Source organism: Orcinus orca, chromosome 1 (assembly GCF_937001465.1).
Source record: "Orcinus orca chromosome 1, mOrcOrc1.1, whole genome shotgun sequence".
Taxonomy (NCBI): Eukaryota; Metazoa; Chordata; class Mammalia; order Artiodactyla; family Delphinidae; genus Orcinus; species Orcinus orca.
In genome coordinates, this window is record NC_064559.1 from 198,242,116 (window position 1) to 198,258,364 (window position 16,249).

Sequence of the window (16,249 nt, forward strand, 5' to 3'; positions counted from 1 at the left end):
GAGAGTCCACGCTGGGAGAGCTCTGGAGCCAGATTGCCTGGGTCAGAGCCCAGTTCCTTCACTCCCCACTGTGTGGCTTTGGGCAGAATATTTACTCTCTCTGTGCTGTAGTTTCCCCTTCTGTAACGTTGGGAGAGTACCCGTCTCATCGGGTTATCGTGAGGATTAAATGAGATAATCCATGGAAAGCTCTTAGAACGGGCTTGGCGTTAAAGTTGATGATTACCATTGTTGCTGCAGTTCAGGCAAAAGCGAGAACGAGAAGCAGTGCTCGCCGGGAGGAATCTGTTCTAATGGAGGAGAGAGGACACAGACACATAAAAGAACACACCGCGATAGCCTAGGAAGGGCACCAGCTGCAAATGCCGTGTGAACAGTTAGCTGTACCGAGACTCGTGGAGTCGGGGAGTGTGGGCTGTGGGCTCAGAGACTCTGGGTTTGCTGACTGGTTTGGTGACTTTGGTTGTGTCACTTCACTCCCCGGGCCTTCAGATACCCTGGTAAAGAGGGTACCGGCTGTCACCTTCCAGAGTTGTCAGGACATGTGGATGGCAGAGTGTTTGTGAATGTGCCGGACATGCGCAATTGGAATTGTGCGGAGCTGGGCTGGGGGATGGGGGACGAGGAAGATGCCCCCGAGAAGGACTGGGGCGGGGCTGGGGGTGCCCCGCTTGGAGAGGAGGCGGGAGGGGCGGTGGAGGACGGGTGGGGGGGTTCCGTGAGCCGAGCGCTCAGGAAACGTAAAAGAAGACGGGAGATTGAGCAAGCCTCCTCCCCTCTTGCTGCTCGTGCCCTGCTTCTGCCCTGGTTTCATGGTGCTCCTTTTGTTCCAGAACCCGAGCAACTTCCCGAGAGGAGAAGAACCTCCAGGGCTTTCTGGAGCAGCCCAAGGAGAAGTGGGTGGAGAGTGCCTTTGAAGTGGACGGGCCCCACTACTTCACTGTCCTGGCCCTCCACGTCCTGCCCCCCGAGAAGTGGCGAGCCATACGCGTGGAAATCCTGCGGCGGCTGCTGGTGACCTCTCAGGCCCGGGCAGTGGCTCCGGGGGGAGCTAGCAGGTCAGTGCTCGCTTCGGGAGGGGCCTGCTGCAGGGGGCCGTCTCCTGGGCCGCCCGTCGCCCGGACTCTGTAGCCGCTGTGGGTAAAAACTGCCCGCGGCGCGCAGGTGCTGAGTTGGAGGCGCCTCGCTTGACTCGGCAATGGAGCCTGAGCCTTCCCAGCCGGTCACACCAAGAGTCGAGGCCTGACGCCGCTGGGTGCCTGCCCCTCTGGGTCAGCTGTTCAGGCACTAGAAGTGTGGGGCCAGGCTTAGCCCTGGGAAGTGTCCTCAGAGAGGAAGCCAGCCAGGCACAGGGTGAGACTTCTCAGGAGAAGGGTTAGGGTCGGCAGGCAGTTGAGACAGGTAGCCAGGTGTTCCGAATCTTGCTGGTCTGCGCATAAACTAGCAAAGCTTCCTGGGGGCTGTGCTCGGGGATGTTCTTTTCTGGTATTAAAAGCTCCTCATCTCCCTCCTTGGTCACATTACTATCCCGTCTGCTCCCACGTTCCATGAGCCTTCTTTCTTTCTCTGCTGTTGGTGTGGACACCTCCCTAAGAAGGAAGGCATTTCAGGAAGGAAGTGGTCTTTGTTTTCATGACCCCGTGCTGTGATTTGGGTCAGCTGGGAGGTGTCTTGAGGCAAACAACTGCAGACAACAACAGCAAGAAGCCCTTTGCGACGAGTTGCGACGAGTGCACAGATTGCGCCACCCTGAGGGGACTCCTTGGCGCTACTCTTGGCCCGTCGTGGCCCCGAGCAGCCTGCCCTCCCTGGGCTACAGAGTAGGCTAAGAGTTGTCAGCTTGCTTCTGCCCTTGAGGGAAACCTGCTTCATTCTGGGAAGGTCTGTCCTCCTGTGTCTGCTTTCGCTAGGATCCGAGGGGACATTTCCAACAGGGGTGCAGGGAGGAGCTTTTAGGCCCCTGATGATGACAGACCAAGTGGAAGCAGCCTTGGCCTGAATTTGCACACCTGGTGTCTCCACCTCCATCAGCTCTGATTTATCAAGTCGCTAGTGGTAGGCACCTCGTGGCCTGGGGAGACCAGGTTGGAGCTCTGCTGTTGGGTCCAGCCAGTGCCAGCCTCTGTGTAGAGCAGGAGGGGGCCGGTCTTGTTAGATTCCTACCTAGCCCCTGCCCCTATTCCAAACATAGCACTTTCCAGTGTTAAGCAAGAGTCTAAAGCATTAATAGTTAACTAGCTGCTGGGAGTCAAAAGTTAGATCTGGAAGATACTAAGCTGTTGATAAGCCAGGCTCGGCCTGTATCCATAGCACGCAAAGTAGCTATTCACTGGGCACAGGCTCTCGGTGACAGGTGTGAAATCTGAACCCACAGGAGCTGTGTTGCTTTCAATTAGGAGACTGGAATTCATTACTGTCCCAGGCAGTTAAGGAAAAGCTGATTTGGTCACGGCTTAATTAGGAAATCCAGTGTGAGCTGCACTCATGAGTTGCCATTTCCTCTGTAGCAGTTTAGTCACCTTTGCTAATTAACCTGAAATAATTAAGTTGGGCAGGGCCACTCCAGATTCGTGCCACCAATGCGAAAGAGCTGCAAGAAGGAGCGGCCCTGGCGGGGTGTCAGGGTGTGAGCAGGGTGCCCTGGAAGCAGGGTGGCAGAGTGCTGGCCATCAGCACGGTGTGGGACACCCTGCAAGGAGGGACATTTAGAGGGTGACCTCCTGGTGGTTGGGGCAGTGCCACTGGCAGCAGGCTTTGTCCTCAGCCCATTATGGGGTGGTGGGGGGCAGCAGCAGGTACACAAAAACCTGGGAGTCCGCACAAGAGAAGTTGCTCTCTTCTGCGGGTTTTACGTTCAAGAAAAAAGATTCTTCTGCCAGGAACTTGCAAGTATTTAAGCCTGGGACTTTACTAGGCTTCCGTCAGAGCCTTTTCTGCTTCCTTGTCTGCCAGCGCACAGAGTTGCAGAGAAAGAATTCTCATCGTCGTCCACAGGCCCACCTCGCAGTAGTTTTCCCTTTCGGCTGCAGCATCCTCATGCGTGGCGGTCGGGGAGGAGGTGGGCGCTTTGGAGATGTTGGGGGGAGGGAGGGTACAGGTAGCATACCTTAGCGAACAGAATTGTCTCATTTTATTATTTTACTTTGGTTAATAACTTAAACATTGACTGAGTGTAGGTGTGGTTGGCGTGTCTCATGCTAGGTAGTCCCTTCAGTTGAGGCCCATACAGTGTAGTTTTAGCTTCTAGATGAATAACATCTATGCTTGTCTGATGTTTATGATTCTAGCGTATATAAACACATGGTGCGTGCATGCACACACATTTTAATCCTAAGTTCTGGTGCCTTTGGTGTGGGCTCTGTTCCAGGGTGTAGAGTCTCCACGACAAGGGTTTATCTAGCCTTTACTTACTACAGATATGAAGGCAGTTTGCAGACAAAACCTCTCCTAGATCTTGGGCTGTAGAAACCAAGTCCTGGCACCGGCACTTCACTCACTGTGCAGAGTGGGTGCTGGTCGTTCTGTACTTCATGGTGGCTCTACCTGCAGTAATCATTCCTCAGACCAGGAGCGTCTGCTGAGAAGGCGGTGGACGCTGTTGGCAGTGACGGCCCTCCGTGTTCCGAGGGCTTGGCTGCTCTCTAATCCCAGACAGCGTCACTGGATTAAGTAGCAGCGATGCTGGTTAGAAACGAAGGGGTGCGGTGAGCTCTGGGATTAGCCCGGGATTTCGGAGGTGTTGGGCCGGCTGTGGCTCGCATCCGAGACGTCACTGTTGTCCGACGCCAGGTGTCCACCAGCTTGCTGGTTTTAACATGGCACGCGGTTGGCGGATTACTGTGTGAGACTGCTTTAGGTGTGCTGGCTGCTGGTAAAAACTCTCCAAGTGGGAATGTGAAGACTGAAGTAGAACCTTGTTTCCTCCTGCATTTATTAGGTCCCGTCAAGTCCGAGAGTGCGTGTGGGGGCTAAACACAGGGAAACACGGGACTCTGTGGCGACTCTTTAAGGCAGTAGCCTTTTGGCTGCCGTGTTGCAACTTACGTCTCCCTCTTTCCCATTTTCCCTGGCTTAGCAGAGTCGCTACTAAAGATGACTCTGTCACGCAGCGTCTTGTGGTGAATAAACCTCTGGGTCCCAGGGCTTCAGAAGCTCTGACCCGTGGCCGTGTTCCTCTGAGAAGATGGCAAGTGGCTGGAGCTGAGTGATGCTCAGTGCCCGTGACTCTTCCCCTGCTCCCAGAATGCTTGGCTCTGTCCTTGGGAGTATCCTCCCGGGGTCTTCACGGACATGGGATTTGGTTTTATTTTCCAGGCTGACAGACAAGGCGGTGAAGGACTACTCTGCTTATCGCTCTTCCCTTCTCTTTTGGGCCCTCGTTGATCTCATTTATAACATGTTTAAGGTAAGGAGGCTGCTGGGAGCGTGGCCGGGTTTGGCAGGGGCGTAGACGTCTGTGCTTGTGGCTCTGACCCTGCCTCGGCAGCCGGCTCCTCCACCAGCCTCCCCCGAGAAACAGGCCGACCCGCCGTGGGGAGGGGTTTATCCTCTAGCTCCGACCCCTGCGTGTGTAGATTGCATTTGTAGCCATGACTGCTCCTGTGACCCGGTCTCAGGCTGCTGCAGACCCTCTTCTACAGGCCGCTCTCCCCCCGCTCCACCCCGAGTCACTCTCTGTTTGCTCTCGTCCCCTCTGTTTGGATCAACTCCGTTGCCCTGTGTGAGTGTAACTTATTCCAGCCCACTTTATAATAGGGACGCTCCTCTCAGCCTTGAGAGAATCAGAGGGTTTGGGGTGGTTCCTTTCATCATCTAAATGAAACAGCTGAATTAAAGCATGTTGACGAGTCCCTCTTCTTAGGGAAATGCTTGATGGTGGAGGGGATGGGGAGGAAAGAACGCATCGCCTCTCGAAGCTTGTAGGTTCATGTGACGTGTGCTTAGGAGAGGGGCTGTGAGAGGAATGAAGTGAAATTTTGTTGTTCCTGGAAGCAGAACACATCCTCCAGGGAAAAGTTGGATGTGTATGGGAGGGCCCTCTTCTTCCCTGCCTGACCTGAGCGACCCGCCCGGCCTGTGTGTCCTGTTGCTTCTCGTAGAAGGTGCCGACCAGCAACACGGAGGGTGGCTGGTCCTGCTCTCTGGCAGAGTACATCCGCCACAACGACATGCCCATCCACGAAGCTGCCGACAAGGCCCTGAAGGCCTTCCAGGAGGAGTTCATGCCAGTGGAGACCTTCTCAGAGTTCCTCGACGCCGCTGGTCAGTGTCAAGGTTTTTCGTCTTTCACAGATCTTAGTGGGGCTGGCCATCGCTTTCATCTTCACACACAGGAAAAAACAGGCGAGAACCAGCCTGTGGGCCACCACCGAGGGGTCTGGGAGAGATGTGTACATACCAGGTCCCTGGTAACAAGATGCGGCCGTGACATGTGGCTCACTTCACCCCAGGTGCTGTGTTCTCATGCACGCACTTTCCCAGTCTGCGGGGCAGCCCTGTGTGAGGCGGAGCTGTGGTTATCCCCATTTACAGATGGGGTAACTGAGGCTTTGAAGATTAAACAAATTCCCAGTGGGGCATAGCTGGAAAATCACTGGAGCCCCTTTTGGTTTCCTGGCTTCTTATGACAGTTCAGAGAACTAACATGGAGCTTACCTGTCTTCCTCCTGCCTTTCGGGGACTGAGACATCTTATGTCACAGCTGCCCCCGGGGAGGTGTGGAAGATTTCAACTCTGATTCTTAAGATAAATAGTAAATATCAAAAGAGAGCAAAGAACGTTTCTGCTAGTAGGTGCTTTGAAGTGCTGTCGCATGAGACATCCTCAGACAGTTCCTCATCCCCCAGCTGGTAAAAATGAAGTCATTGTGTTATACAACAAATTTGTCATCCTAATTGCAAACACATTAAAATTTGTTTGGATTTCATAACCAAGCATCAGGTGACAGCAGGGGGAGGTGACTTGGGCCAGTGCTGGGAAATCAACCCAGAATTAAAAGTCCCGTGCCCTCTGAGGGTGTGGGCACTGCAGTCCAGCCCCCCATCACCACCGTCCTTTCCAAGGTAGGCTCCCAGAGCCAAAGCAGGGGGAGCCGCACCTGCCTGACTCTTCTGTGAGCTTGTTTCCTTTTCCCTGACGGCAATTTTGTCAAGTGTGAAGAGCAAGAAAAAATCTCCCCAGATCCCCCTATCAAGAGAAGGTCGCCACTAGCATTTTCTAGTCTGTCCTCTGGGCACTGAACCCTCAAACGTTCGGAGTGATGCTCAGTGTGAATTCCTCTTTCTTCCCGGATGGAGCTTCGCCAAAGCTCCAGGCCTTTCTTCCAGTTTGGCCGTTTGTTGCGGTGGCCTCAGTGGAAGCCATACTGGACGGGCCTTTGCTGGTCTGGTGCCTCCCCCGTTACCTGTCGGTCAGAGGTTGCCACCGCTCACCACAGTTCCTTTGTTAACTTCACTAGATGCTCCCATGGGTGTTTTTTCAGCCTAGACATTTTATCTTGGCTACACTCCTTGCTTTCTTCAAGAGGTGGCCCCAACTGAGAGCAGGTAGCCTGTGTGTCTGTGTCCTCAGGGCCCAGTGCCTTACCTGTCACCCAGGGGTCTGGTGAATGTCTACAAAGACTGTCAATATGAATGTCAAAGTTCGAGGAAGAGGAGGAAGAGGCAGGCAGGGGAAGGAAGGTATTCACCTCTGTTCAGGGCTTTGCATCAGCCCTGGAGCAGGGAAGAGCGGGGGCAGGTCAGGAGGGAGGCCTCTGCCGCCTTCCACTCGAGCGCAGGCGTTTACGGCATGGCTTTATTGCTTTGTTCAAACTGGTAGGAAATTTCAGAACATCCGACACACCCTACTCAAATGCAAGGACAAAAACACCTTCCAAACCAGCAAGAGCTGATGGGCGCCAGTCTTCCTGCATTAGCCCAGACTTCAGTTTGAGTGTTGCCCCGCCTCGGGGTTAACGACCCCGCATTGGTCAAGTGAGAGCCCTGCTTGTGAGGGAGGGATGGGCCGCAGGGGACCTGATGCTGATTGAGCGAGCGCCTTCTGTGCCCTGGGCACTTTCACGTAACTGGCCTCATCTAATCCCCAGGGTGATGTGACGAGGACTTGTCACTGTCCCCATTTGGCAGTGGAGGAAACGGAGCTCCTGAGCTCTGGCAGCTTGCCCCAGGCCCTGAACTAGGGGTTGGGTTCTTTTACCCTACCCTGTTCCTCCCAGCCCTCGAGGGCAGTGGAGTTAGCCTTTGTTTGGCCCCAGGTCCCTCTGAGAATCTGCTGAAGGCTGTAGACACTCTCTCCAGAGGACCCCCCCGCCCCCCGCTCCATTGCGCACTGAGTTTCAGTGGACTTACAGGCCCCTGCAGGGTCCATGGACCCGGGTTTAGCACCTCCGCCCTGGGGAGATCGTGAGCTGGCCGCTGCCACTTTAAACGCCTTTAATCCTGCCGCAGCGCCAGGTGTCGGAGCCCAGCTCCCCTCCCAGGAGAGAGTGTTTGCTCGGTGACTGTCTCTGCGGTCATTGCCGGTCTCCCATGAGCAGCTGTGTCCGAGCTTGTGGGAGCACAGTGTGTTTCCCGCGTGGACGCAGCCTCCGTGACTCGGGCTGGGGGCTGCAAGGGCCGCTGCTAAGCAGTCTCTGCCTGTTCTCCAGGTCTCTTATCAGAAATCACTGATCCGGAGAGCTTCCTGAAGGACCTGTTGGACTCAGTCCCCTGAGCACCACACGAAACGGCGGTCGACAGAGATGGAAGCTAGCCTGCCTCTGTGTTCTCCCCTCCTGTGTGTGATTTCCGCCACGGGTTGCTCCATCATTGCTCCTCCCTCCTCCCTCCCTCCCTTTTCTTGGAGTGGCTTGGGGATTTTAGGCTTCCTGTTTTATCTCGTGTGTGTGGTGCACTAGCTATGAAGTTGTCTGTAACCCAAGCCGTCGAAGGACCTGTACATACCTAGGAGCCACGAGTTGTCCTGGCCAACTGAATACTTGAGTGTGCGCATCTTGAGAAATAAACAAATGACTTAATACACATTGGAAAGGAAGGTGTTGCCTGTGCTTGAACCCCTCCTTAGTGACACTGGCCAAACACTTCTCCTTGACTGCACAGCCCTGTCTGGCGTCAGCAGGGAGGCCTGCGTGTATCACATTCGCTGTCTCTTGGCGCCAAACGGAGCCTGTCTGTTCTCGGCCAGCAAGTTGGGGCACCGCATTTGACGGCTATGATCTTTCCTGAAACAAACGCCTTGGCTTCTCTTAAGTTTTGGCCTTAAGAGCTGGAGCCCAAAGACATGTGACTTTCTAGTCCTCTGCCAAAGGCCGGCTCAGCGCAGTCTTTCTACAGCAGAGGCATTTGACGGTCCCCTGTTAACTTCAAATGGGAAATCCTTTGGCGACTTTTCTTCAGGGTTGCCATGTTGGGAGAGGGCCTGGGGCAGACTTTGAGTGGCTGCCCTTTACTGAGCGCCTTCTCTGAACCAGCATCAATTGCTCAAGGCCACCCAGCCTGTAGCTGCCAGAGCTGAGGTTTGCGCCTCCGAAGTCGTGTCCTGAACCACTGTGGCAGCTGCCTCTGGGGGCCTTGAGACCTGCTTCCCCACGTTCATGGGCAGCAGCCCTCTTAGCGAGGCAGCAGGACTCCCACGAGCCTCTCCCCAGATTGTAGGGCAAGGCTCATCCAGACATGGCCTCGCGGGGAAGAAGAGCTCAGTAGTGGCTGTCTCCTTCACTTCCCTGTGAGCCACTCTGCCACCTGCTTTCCCGAATGACAGTGTCCCCTATCTTGACGTCCAGTTTATGTGGCTCACTCCTCAGGCCAGACCATTTGGGACAGAAGGGGCCTCTAGGTCCCTTCAGAAGACTCCCAGAGCCAGGACTTAGTGTGTCTTCCCCGGAGCCCCTGACCGGGCAGACACAAGCAGGAGTGAGTGTCGTGCTTGGGCTTTAGCCAGAGAAACAAGGGCAATTTGTTGCAAGAGCCCAGCTGGAGGGACTTCCCTGGCAGTCCAGTGGTTAAGGCTTCGCCTTCCAGTGCAGGGGGTGCAGGTTCGATCCTTGGTCAGGGAGCTAAGATCCCACATGCCTCACAGCCAAAAAACAAAAGATAAAACAGAAGCAATATTGTAACAAATTCAATAAAGACTTTAAAAATGGTCCACATTTTTTTTTGCGGTACGCGGGCCTCTCGCTGTTGTGGCCTCTCCCGTTGCGGAGCACAGGCTCCGTACGCGCAGGCTCAGCGGCCACGGCTCACGGGCCCAGCCGCTCCGCGGCATGTGGGATCCTCCCGGACTGGGGCACGAAACCGTGTCCCCTGCATCGGCAGGCGGACTCTCAACCACTGCGCCACCAGGGAAGCCCACATCAAAAAAATCTTTAAAAAACCCCAGCTAGAGGCAGGCAGGCCCTGGCAGACGAGAACATGCGTGTGCCAAGTGCATAGGAGTGCACGGTGGTGTGGGTGGGCGACGGGGCTTTCTGAGCGACGGACGGGCTCGAGGGAGGGGGCAGCGGCGTGTAAGGGCATCAGGCGCTCACTCCTTTGTTCAGATCCCAGCTCCACCACCCTGGGTGTCTCCACAGTCTCCTCATCTGTAAAATGGGAATGTCGGTATCTACGGGGTCAGGTGGTTGCCACGTTTACGCGAGTTTACTTGGTTGCCATGTAGTAAGGAAATGGCCGCTCTTACTACTGATGAATTCATTTGCAGTCTGCAGAATCCTGGCTTTTTCTTTAACGAAGCTCCACGTCTCAGGTGAGGTCCAGATATGTCCAGCTTTGAAGGTGGATGACGGACCTTGGTCTCAGGCACACTTGCTTCTCACACTGAGCACAGCAAGTTCATTCCCTCTCGTAGGTCCATCATCTCCCGTTTTCTGGTCGTCTCCCAGGAGACATCCCAGGTCCACGTTACCATGTGGAGTTGCTGTGACGTAACATCCTAGCAGGGAATAGATTGGAACAGCTTCGTCTGGGACAGCAAAGGCAGCGGGGAGAGTAGGGGAGGGTGCGGGGTAAACAGGTGGGACTAGCCCTGCCTGCCGGGTGGCGGGCACTGATGGAGGCTGAGCCGCGCTCATGGCAACGCCTTGGGGCCTCACGCTTTGACCGAGGGCCTTCGGAAGCTTAACCACGGCTTGGTTCCTTGGGCCTGCAAGGCTGAGGTCTCCAAGGCTCATGACAAGGTGTTCACTTCTTTTTCTCTGCCCTTCATATTTTGGTTTCTTGCAAAGTCCTCAGAATTTTGGCCTCAGCCCAGTCGCATCAAGTCTCCTGCTTTCACGGCCACAGCTTTTCCTGGTCTGTACCCCTGGTGCTTCCCCGTGCCTGCTGCAGTTGCAGGCAGGTTGCCGACACGGTGGCCGTACAGGTCTGTGACAGGCCCCAGAGCGGAGCCCTCGGCAGAGCTTGGGCAGGAGTGGAAGCTGGTCCAGGGCAAGAACTCGGCCTCCCCCAGCCTGCGTCCCCTGACAGCACCACCGGACATCGGGCAGAAAAAGTTAGTCCCTTCCTGTCCCGAACCATTTTCTGGGCTAATTGCTTCTTGGGTCCTTGTTTTTCTCAACAGGCAGCCCCACTGGGGGGGTTCAGATGGTTCCAGACTGGCCACACCTGATGATGGCCTTCCCCGCACACCTGCCCTCCTCTGCCCACCAGGCTGCTCAGCTCAGGGGTGGGGTGGGGCCTGGGAGCCAGGGCTCCAGGGAAAGGGCTTGGGGTCAGATTTGGGTTCAGAGCTGGCTGTGCAGCCTCAGTTACCTCTCCGAGCCTCAGTTTCTCCACATGTGAGATGAGCACACCTCATTGGGGGTCAGCCAAGGGAGCGCTTATGCAGCCCGCGGCTCAGAGGAGGCTCTGGAAACATAAATTGTTGGGGTTATGAACGAGGCAGCCCAAGAAGGGCTTTCACAGGCCTGGGTGGGGTTCCATCCACGGCAGGGCTCCTACAGTGACAAGAGCTGTTTGAAGGTAGTGAGTCTTCTATCACTGGAGTTACCCAGGCAGAGGCTGGGTCTTAACCACAGACGTGCCACATGGAGGTGGGGGGGGGGCAGGGGATGATGATATCAAAAGTCACTTCCAACTCTAAGGCCGGGGCAGCGGGTGGGAAGTCCGGGGGCTTTGGAGTCAGACAGTCCTGGGTTCTGATTCTGCCTTCTTTACGCCTGGCAGACCCTGCAGGCCTCAGTAGGTCCCCTGTAAAGGCCGTGAGCAGTGCTGCCTCACAGGATAAACGTGACCATGTTTGCAAAGCGCCCAGCTCAGCGTAGGTGCCAAACACTTGTGGGTCCTGAGAAGCGTCTCGCTGATGTGGGAACGAGGCTTCCGAGGGGCCTTTCATGGAGTCCTGCTGAGAGCCCCCACCCTGCCCCCCGCCCTTGACTCTGGTTGTCCCCCAGCCGGTGGGGCAGGGCTGCAGGGAGAGTGGCTCATGGGCTTCTCAGAGTCTGAAGGGAACCTGGGGGAGGCAGCAGACCAGAGGAGGAGCACCCACCTTCCTGGGGTCCCCTCCCACAGCTCTGGAGGGGCCTTCTCCCAGAGAAAGGGGAGATGCTGAGGCAGCAGGAACCTGATGGGCAGGTCGGGCCTGGCCCCCGCCTTGCTCCCCTCCGTGCTACGCTGTGCTGCCCCCGGCCTGGCTTGGGAGAGGACAGGATGCACCCACGGGCATGGGGGTTTCCATCTCATTAACTCCTGGGAGGGTGGAGGGTGGACGGAGATCTGTCCAATGAGCCACTCTGGGGGAAACCAAGGCCGGGGAGGGACAGGGACTTGCACAGGCTCCTGGGTATCAGCACCGCGGGGCATGCAGCTTCACTGAGAAGCTGGTGGACGTGCCATTCAGAGGAGGCCCCAGATGTTTCCCTACATGGTCCTAACCAGCCGCCATGGGCCTCGCTCCACGGAAAGTGCTCACGGGGTGTTTTGAGCCTCACAGCCACCCTATGAGGTTGGCACTAGAATCCTCCCCATTTTCCAGGTGATGAAACCGAAGCCGCCCTGTCAGAAGTGGCCGAACAGGGATTTGAGTCCAAGTCCACCTGAGGCCATAGTCCACAGCCGTCATCTCTTTGCCACCTCGTCTCTGTGCTTATCCCAGCTGGATGCTCTCTTGGAAACATCTGGACCTGAGTGGCCGGGCCTGTGGGGGGCAAACAGGAAAAGCTCCCTAGTGCCCCAGAGGCTGACTTGGCTGAAAGAGGCAAACTGGTTCAGGGAGGGTGTCCGGGGTGAGACACATCTGGCTGCTTTCGCACCACCTGAGAGCCAGGATAGTTTGTACATTTTTAAAGGGTTGGAAGAAAAGCACAGAATATGCAACAGAGACCGTATGTGGCTCACAGAGCCCGAAATGTGACTCTCCGGCTCTTTGCAGAAAATGTTCACTGAGTCCTGCTTTGGAAGAGGGATCCACAGTGGGTTACGGTGAAGAGAGACGCAGACTGGGGGCCCCCGTCGCCCCCCGTCAGCCGTTCGAAGTCCCTAAACTTCCCCATGCCATCCTGTGCCTGTAGTCACACTGCCACGTGTAGATTTACAGCAAAACCCCACAGGCTGACCCCCTGCTTGCCCTCGGTACCACCTGCTGAAGACAGTGCTGGAGGTGAAACAAACGCTGTGACCAGTGACTAGGGTGCTGGTGTCGCCGTGGGACGTGGAGGGGCTGAGAGGCTCGTGGCTGTGAGTGACAGAGGTCCGATGCGAACCGGCCTGAGTGGTTAAGGGGACCTACCGTCTCACCCAACAGCAAATCCAGAGGGGGACCCAGGAGTAGCTGATCCGGGGTCTCCGAGCGAGCACATCTTGGGCCTTGTCTGTCGGCTCTGCTCCCAGGCGGCGACCCTCCAGGTCCCACAGGGCTACTGCCCCCAGGGGTCCCTGTATCGCTTCCCGCCTGGCCTGACCACACCGGAGAAAGATGGGGCCTGCCTATCCCTGCATCAGAGCCTCGGGAAACCTCTCCCGGAAGTCCCCAGGGGTTCCCCCTCACGTCTCATGGGCCGAAGATGGGTCCCTGACCCATCTCTGTGCCAGTCCCTGTCAGGAGACAAGACAGCCCAGCTTGGCTCAGACAAAAGTGTCCCTCCCTGGGGCTGGACAGGGCAGGGACATGAATGCTCCCGGGTCCCCCCGAGCCAGAGGCAGGGGCGGGAGTGCTGTGCAGTGGGCAGCGACAGTGTCCAGCACCCCTCCCTCACTTCATCTGGTCCACACAGTCCACCTGCCTCCAGACACCCGGCCTGCCTGTGCCCCACGGCCGCTCCCACCCCCGCCGGCCCCCAACAAGTTCTCACATTGATCCTGTTTCTTGATCCCTGGCTCTGGTTTCAAAGTCTGGGCAGGCTGCAGGGAGGCTGGGAAAGCAAGGGCTTGCACAGCCTTCGTGGGGATTGAGGCGGGGCGCCCACGACTTACAGGTGGGTTCAGATGAATCAGAGGCCAAAAACAAGGACAGCTGTTTTCCCCCAGGTGGTGGGCCTGGGAAATGGGGGAGTTTGCGTTACAGGGAAGCTTTGGTGTCCGTTGACCTGGGGTCTCGTCCCAGCCCCGCCAGTCACCAACCCCCTTGGGCAGATTGCTTAATCGCTCGGAGCTACTCATCCCAACAGCAGAGTTGAGCAAGATTACGACCACTAGGCCCCCGGCACAGTGCTGTCACGACCACACGGCTGTTATCAGGAGCCGCTGGGAGCCTGGCACAGGGCAGCGTTCGCAGACACATCCACGGAGGCCTCTCTGTGCCCAAGCTCAGGGCCGGGCCTCCAGGGGAGGCCAGAGGGACACCTCAGGGATGAAGGGAGAGGGTTGAGGCCCGGTGGACTGAGGCACAGGACAGCCGGGACCCTCAGGGAGGGAGAAACCACCTCTGGATGGGGGGGCGTGTGCTGGCGTCGGGGGAGGACTTCTTGGAGGAAGTGGCGTTTGAGACAGGGGTTCCTAAGTGGAGGGAGCAGAATCTCCAGAGGGGCCGGGACAGCTGTGGGGGAGGGTATGTGGAGGGAGGCCAGCCCCTGAGGGTCTGGGCATGTCTCACAGCCAGTGTAGGTGCTGCCCTGGGAAAGGCCTGGTGCCAGGTGAGTGGGCGGTGGACCCGGGAGGGGCTGCAGGTGTAGGGCGCAGCTGGGGTGCTGGGCGGCGGGGGAGGTGCAGGACTGGGAGGAAGGTGGCCTGGCCGCAGTGGACAGGACATGGGTCCGCGTGACCCAGGGCATGTCCCAGGCCCTGCTGGCCTGTCTCTAGCTTGAGGGGGTTGGACAAGACCAGGTCTTCGCCTGGTGCTCCTGGAAGCCCCCCAGAGACTTAGCCTTCCATTTCTCCACCCACTCGGCTGCTCATTTCCCATTTCACAGATGGGAATACTGAGGCCCGGGTTGGGGGTGATAGAGGGACCTCGCAGGGCAGGACTCGGCGAGTGGTTTCCAGAGGCTGACGGATGCCTTTTTCTTTAGTTGTCTTTGTATTCCAGAAGATCTCCACCCCCACCTTTTCCCCACAACAGTGGCGTTTTGAAGAGCCCAGGTAGGAGGTCTCTTAGAATGTTCCACAGCAGGATTTGTCTGTTTCACTGAAATGTCATTTAACTGGTTCTTCTACCTGCTCCTGTCCCATAACCAGAAGTCAGGTCAAGGGCTTGATGAGGGTCTCATTACAACCTCCCATCAAGAGAAGCCTGGGCTGGGGACTTTGCCAACCCCTCCCTTCCGAGTGCCTGACTATTTGTGATGCCGTTTGACTGACTGCCGGCCACTCGAAGCCTCCGTTCCCTCCTTTGCCTGGTGCCCTCTGAGCACCTCCTCTGTGCCAGGCCTGGGGGACGGGGACAAGTACTGGTCACGTCCCTCTTCAGCCTGCCATGAAAGAAGGCTGTCGGTCCCGAGCCGAGGAGTGGACAGGAGGATGGAGGCCGTGACAGAGGGGACTTGAGCTGGTGGGCAGAGTGGCTGAACCATGGGGTGGGGGGCCGGGGTCAGGGAGGCTTCCTGGAGGGGCCCCCTGGGCTGAGTCCCAACAACCAGTGAAACGTAGACTGGGGGCGGGGGAGGGGGTGTGGGGCAGGGGAAGAAAGTTCCAGGCAGGACAGCAGAGAGGAAGGTGTGAGGGCCAGAAGCAGCAGGCCTCTGGGGGATCACAGGTGTGAGAGGGACTCAGGCTCGGCCCTCAGGAGGGCCATGTGGCCCAAAGCTGGTGGCCAGGCGCCCTGTGACATGGGTGCCTCTGGACACGCCTGGCCACCCCTTCCCGAGGTGGGTGTGAGGCCACCGCCCAGGGTGGTAACAGCCTAGCTGGCTCCCTCCACCCTTCCATCCTGTCTCCACTGTGACATCTCTATCTAGAGTGCCTGCCAACCCTGCCTTCGTAAAACATGTCAAAGTGGCCCTCCTTCCCCTCCCCCAGCTCAGCCCCTGCTCTGGCTGGTCCTCAGGAAAGACTCGCTGGCAGAACCTGAGCGTTTCCAGGCTCCCGGTGTTTTGGCAAACGTAAACTTGGGCCTGGAAATGGCCCCTCGGGTTCACAGACAGGTCTCAGAAGGACGGGAGGGCTGGGAGCTGTGACAACGAGCATCGATACCTCCCACCCTGCCTTCCTGTGGAGTCAGGGGAGCCCTGCCCTCCCCGCCCCACCGCCAGGACGGCTGCCCCATCACTCTCTGTAGAGCCGGTCCCCTGGCCAGAAGGCGGTGATATCATCTCTTCTTGGGCAAGCTCTGTCTGCCAGGGTGGGGCCCCCACCAGGTAGAGGCTGGCACGTGTCTGGGCACCTGAGCCCAGGCAGGCTGGGGGGACAGGGAGGCAGCCACACAGCCAAGATCCTCAATTCTTGTCTCTTGGGATTTTCCCAGCCTGCCCTGGGGCAGGCTGCGATCCTCTTCTGATGGCCTGGGGCCTGGTCTCCGTGAGGCAGGAATTCTCCTCGTCTGTGACTCTGCATCCACCGATGGAGGAAGCAGAGAATTCTCTGTGTGCATGTTCCTACGTGCCAGGGTGGGACTGGGGGCTGGGGCAGCTGCCCCCAAAAGGCAATGGGGCTGTGTAGCCTGTGAGGAAACAGCTGCACCCACACTGGCCTCTGTCCCTCCAACAAGCCAAGCCCTTTCCAACCCTAGGGCCTTTGCTCATGAAGAACGCTCTTTCCTCAGATTCTCATAGCCTCTTTCGGGGTACTTGAGTCACATGTCACCTCCTCAAAGGGGTCTTTCCCAGCATCTGTCCAATATCGTCCCCATCTCTCTCTATCCTGCTGCCCATTTTATTGTCTTT

General features: G+C 57.2%; 1 protein-coding gene across 10 annotated transcripts in view; it reads left to right on the forward strand.

Moving 5' to 3' along the window:
• The window catches only part of UBR4 (ubiquitin protein ligase E3 component n-recognin 4), a 127,950-nt gene extending 118,808 nt beyond the window's left edge, over positions 1–9,142 (forward strand). For all 10 annotated transcript variants that reach the window (XM_033433099.2, XM_033433101.2, XM_033433102.2 and 7 more), the window contains 4 exons: positions 834–1,058; positions 4,315–4,405; positions 5,100–5,262; positions 7,649–9,142. In XM_033433099.2, the coding sequence (XP_033288990.2) occupies positions 834–1,058; positions 4,315–4,405; positions 5,100–5,262; positions 7,649–7,713 (544 nt within the window). In that variant the 3' untranslated portion in view covers positions 7,714–9,142. The remainder of the gene's footprint in view (positions 1–833; positions 1,059–4,314; positions 4,406–5,099; positions 5,263–7,648) is intronic.
• The last annotated feature ends 7,107 nt before the right edge of the window (positions 9,143–16,249 follow it).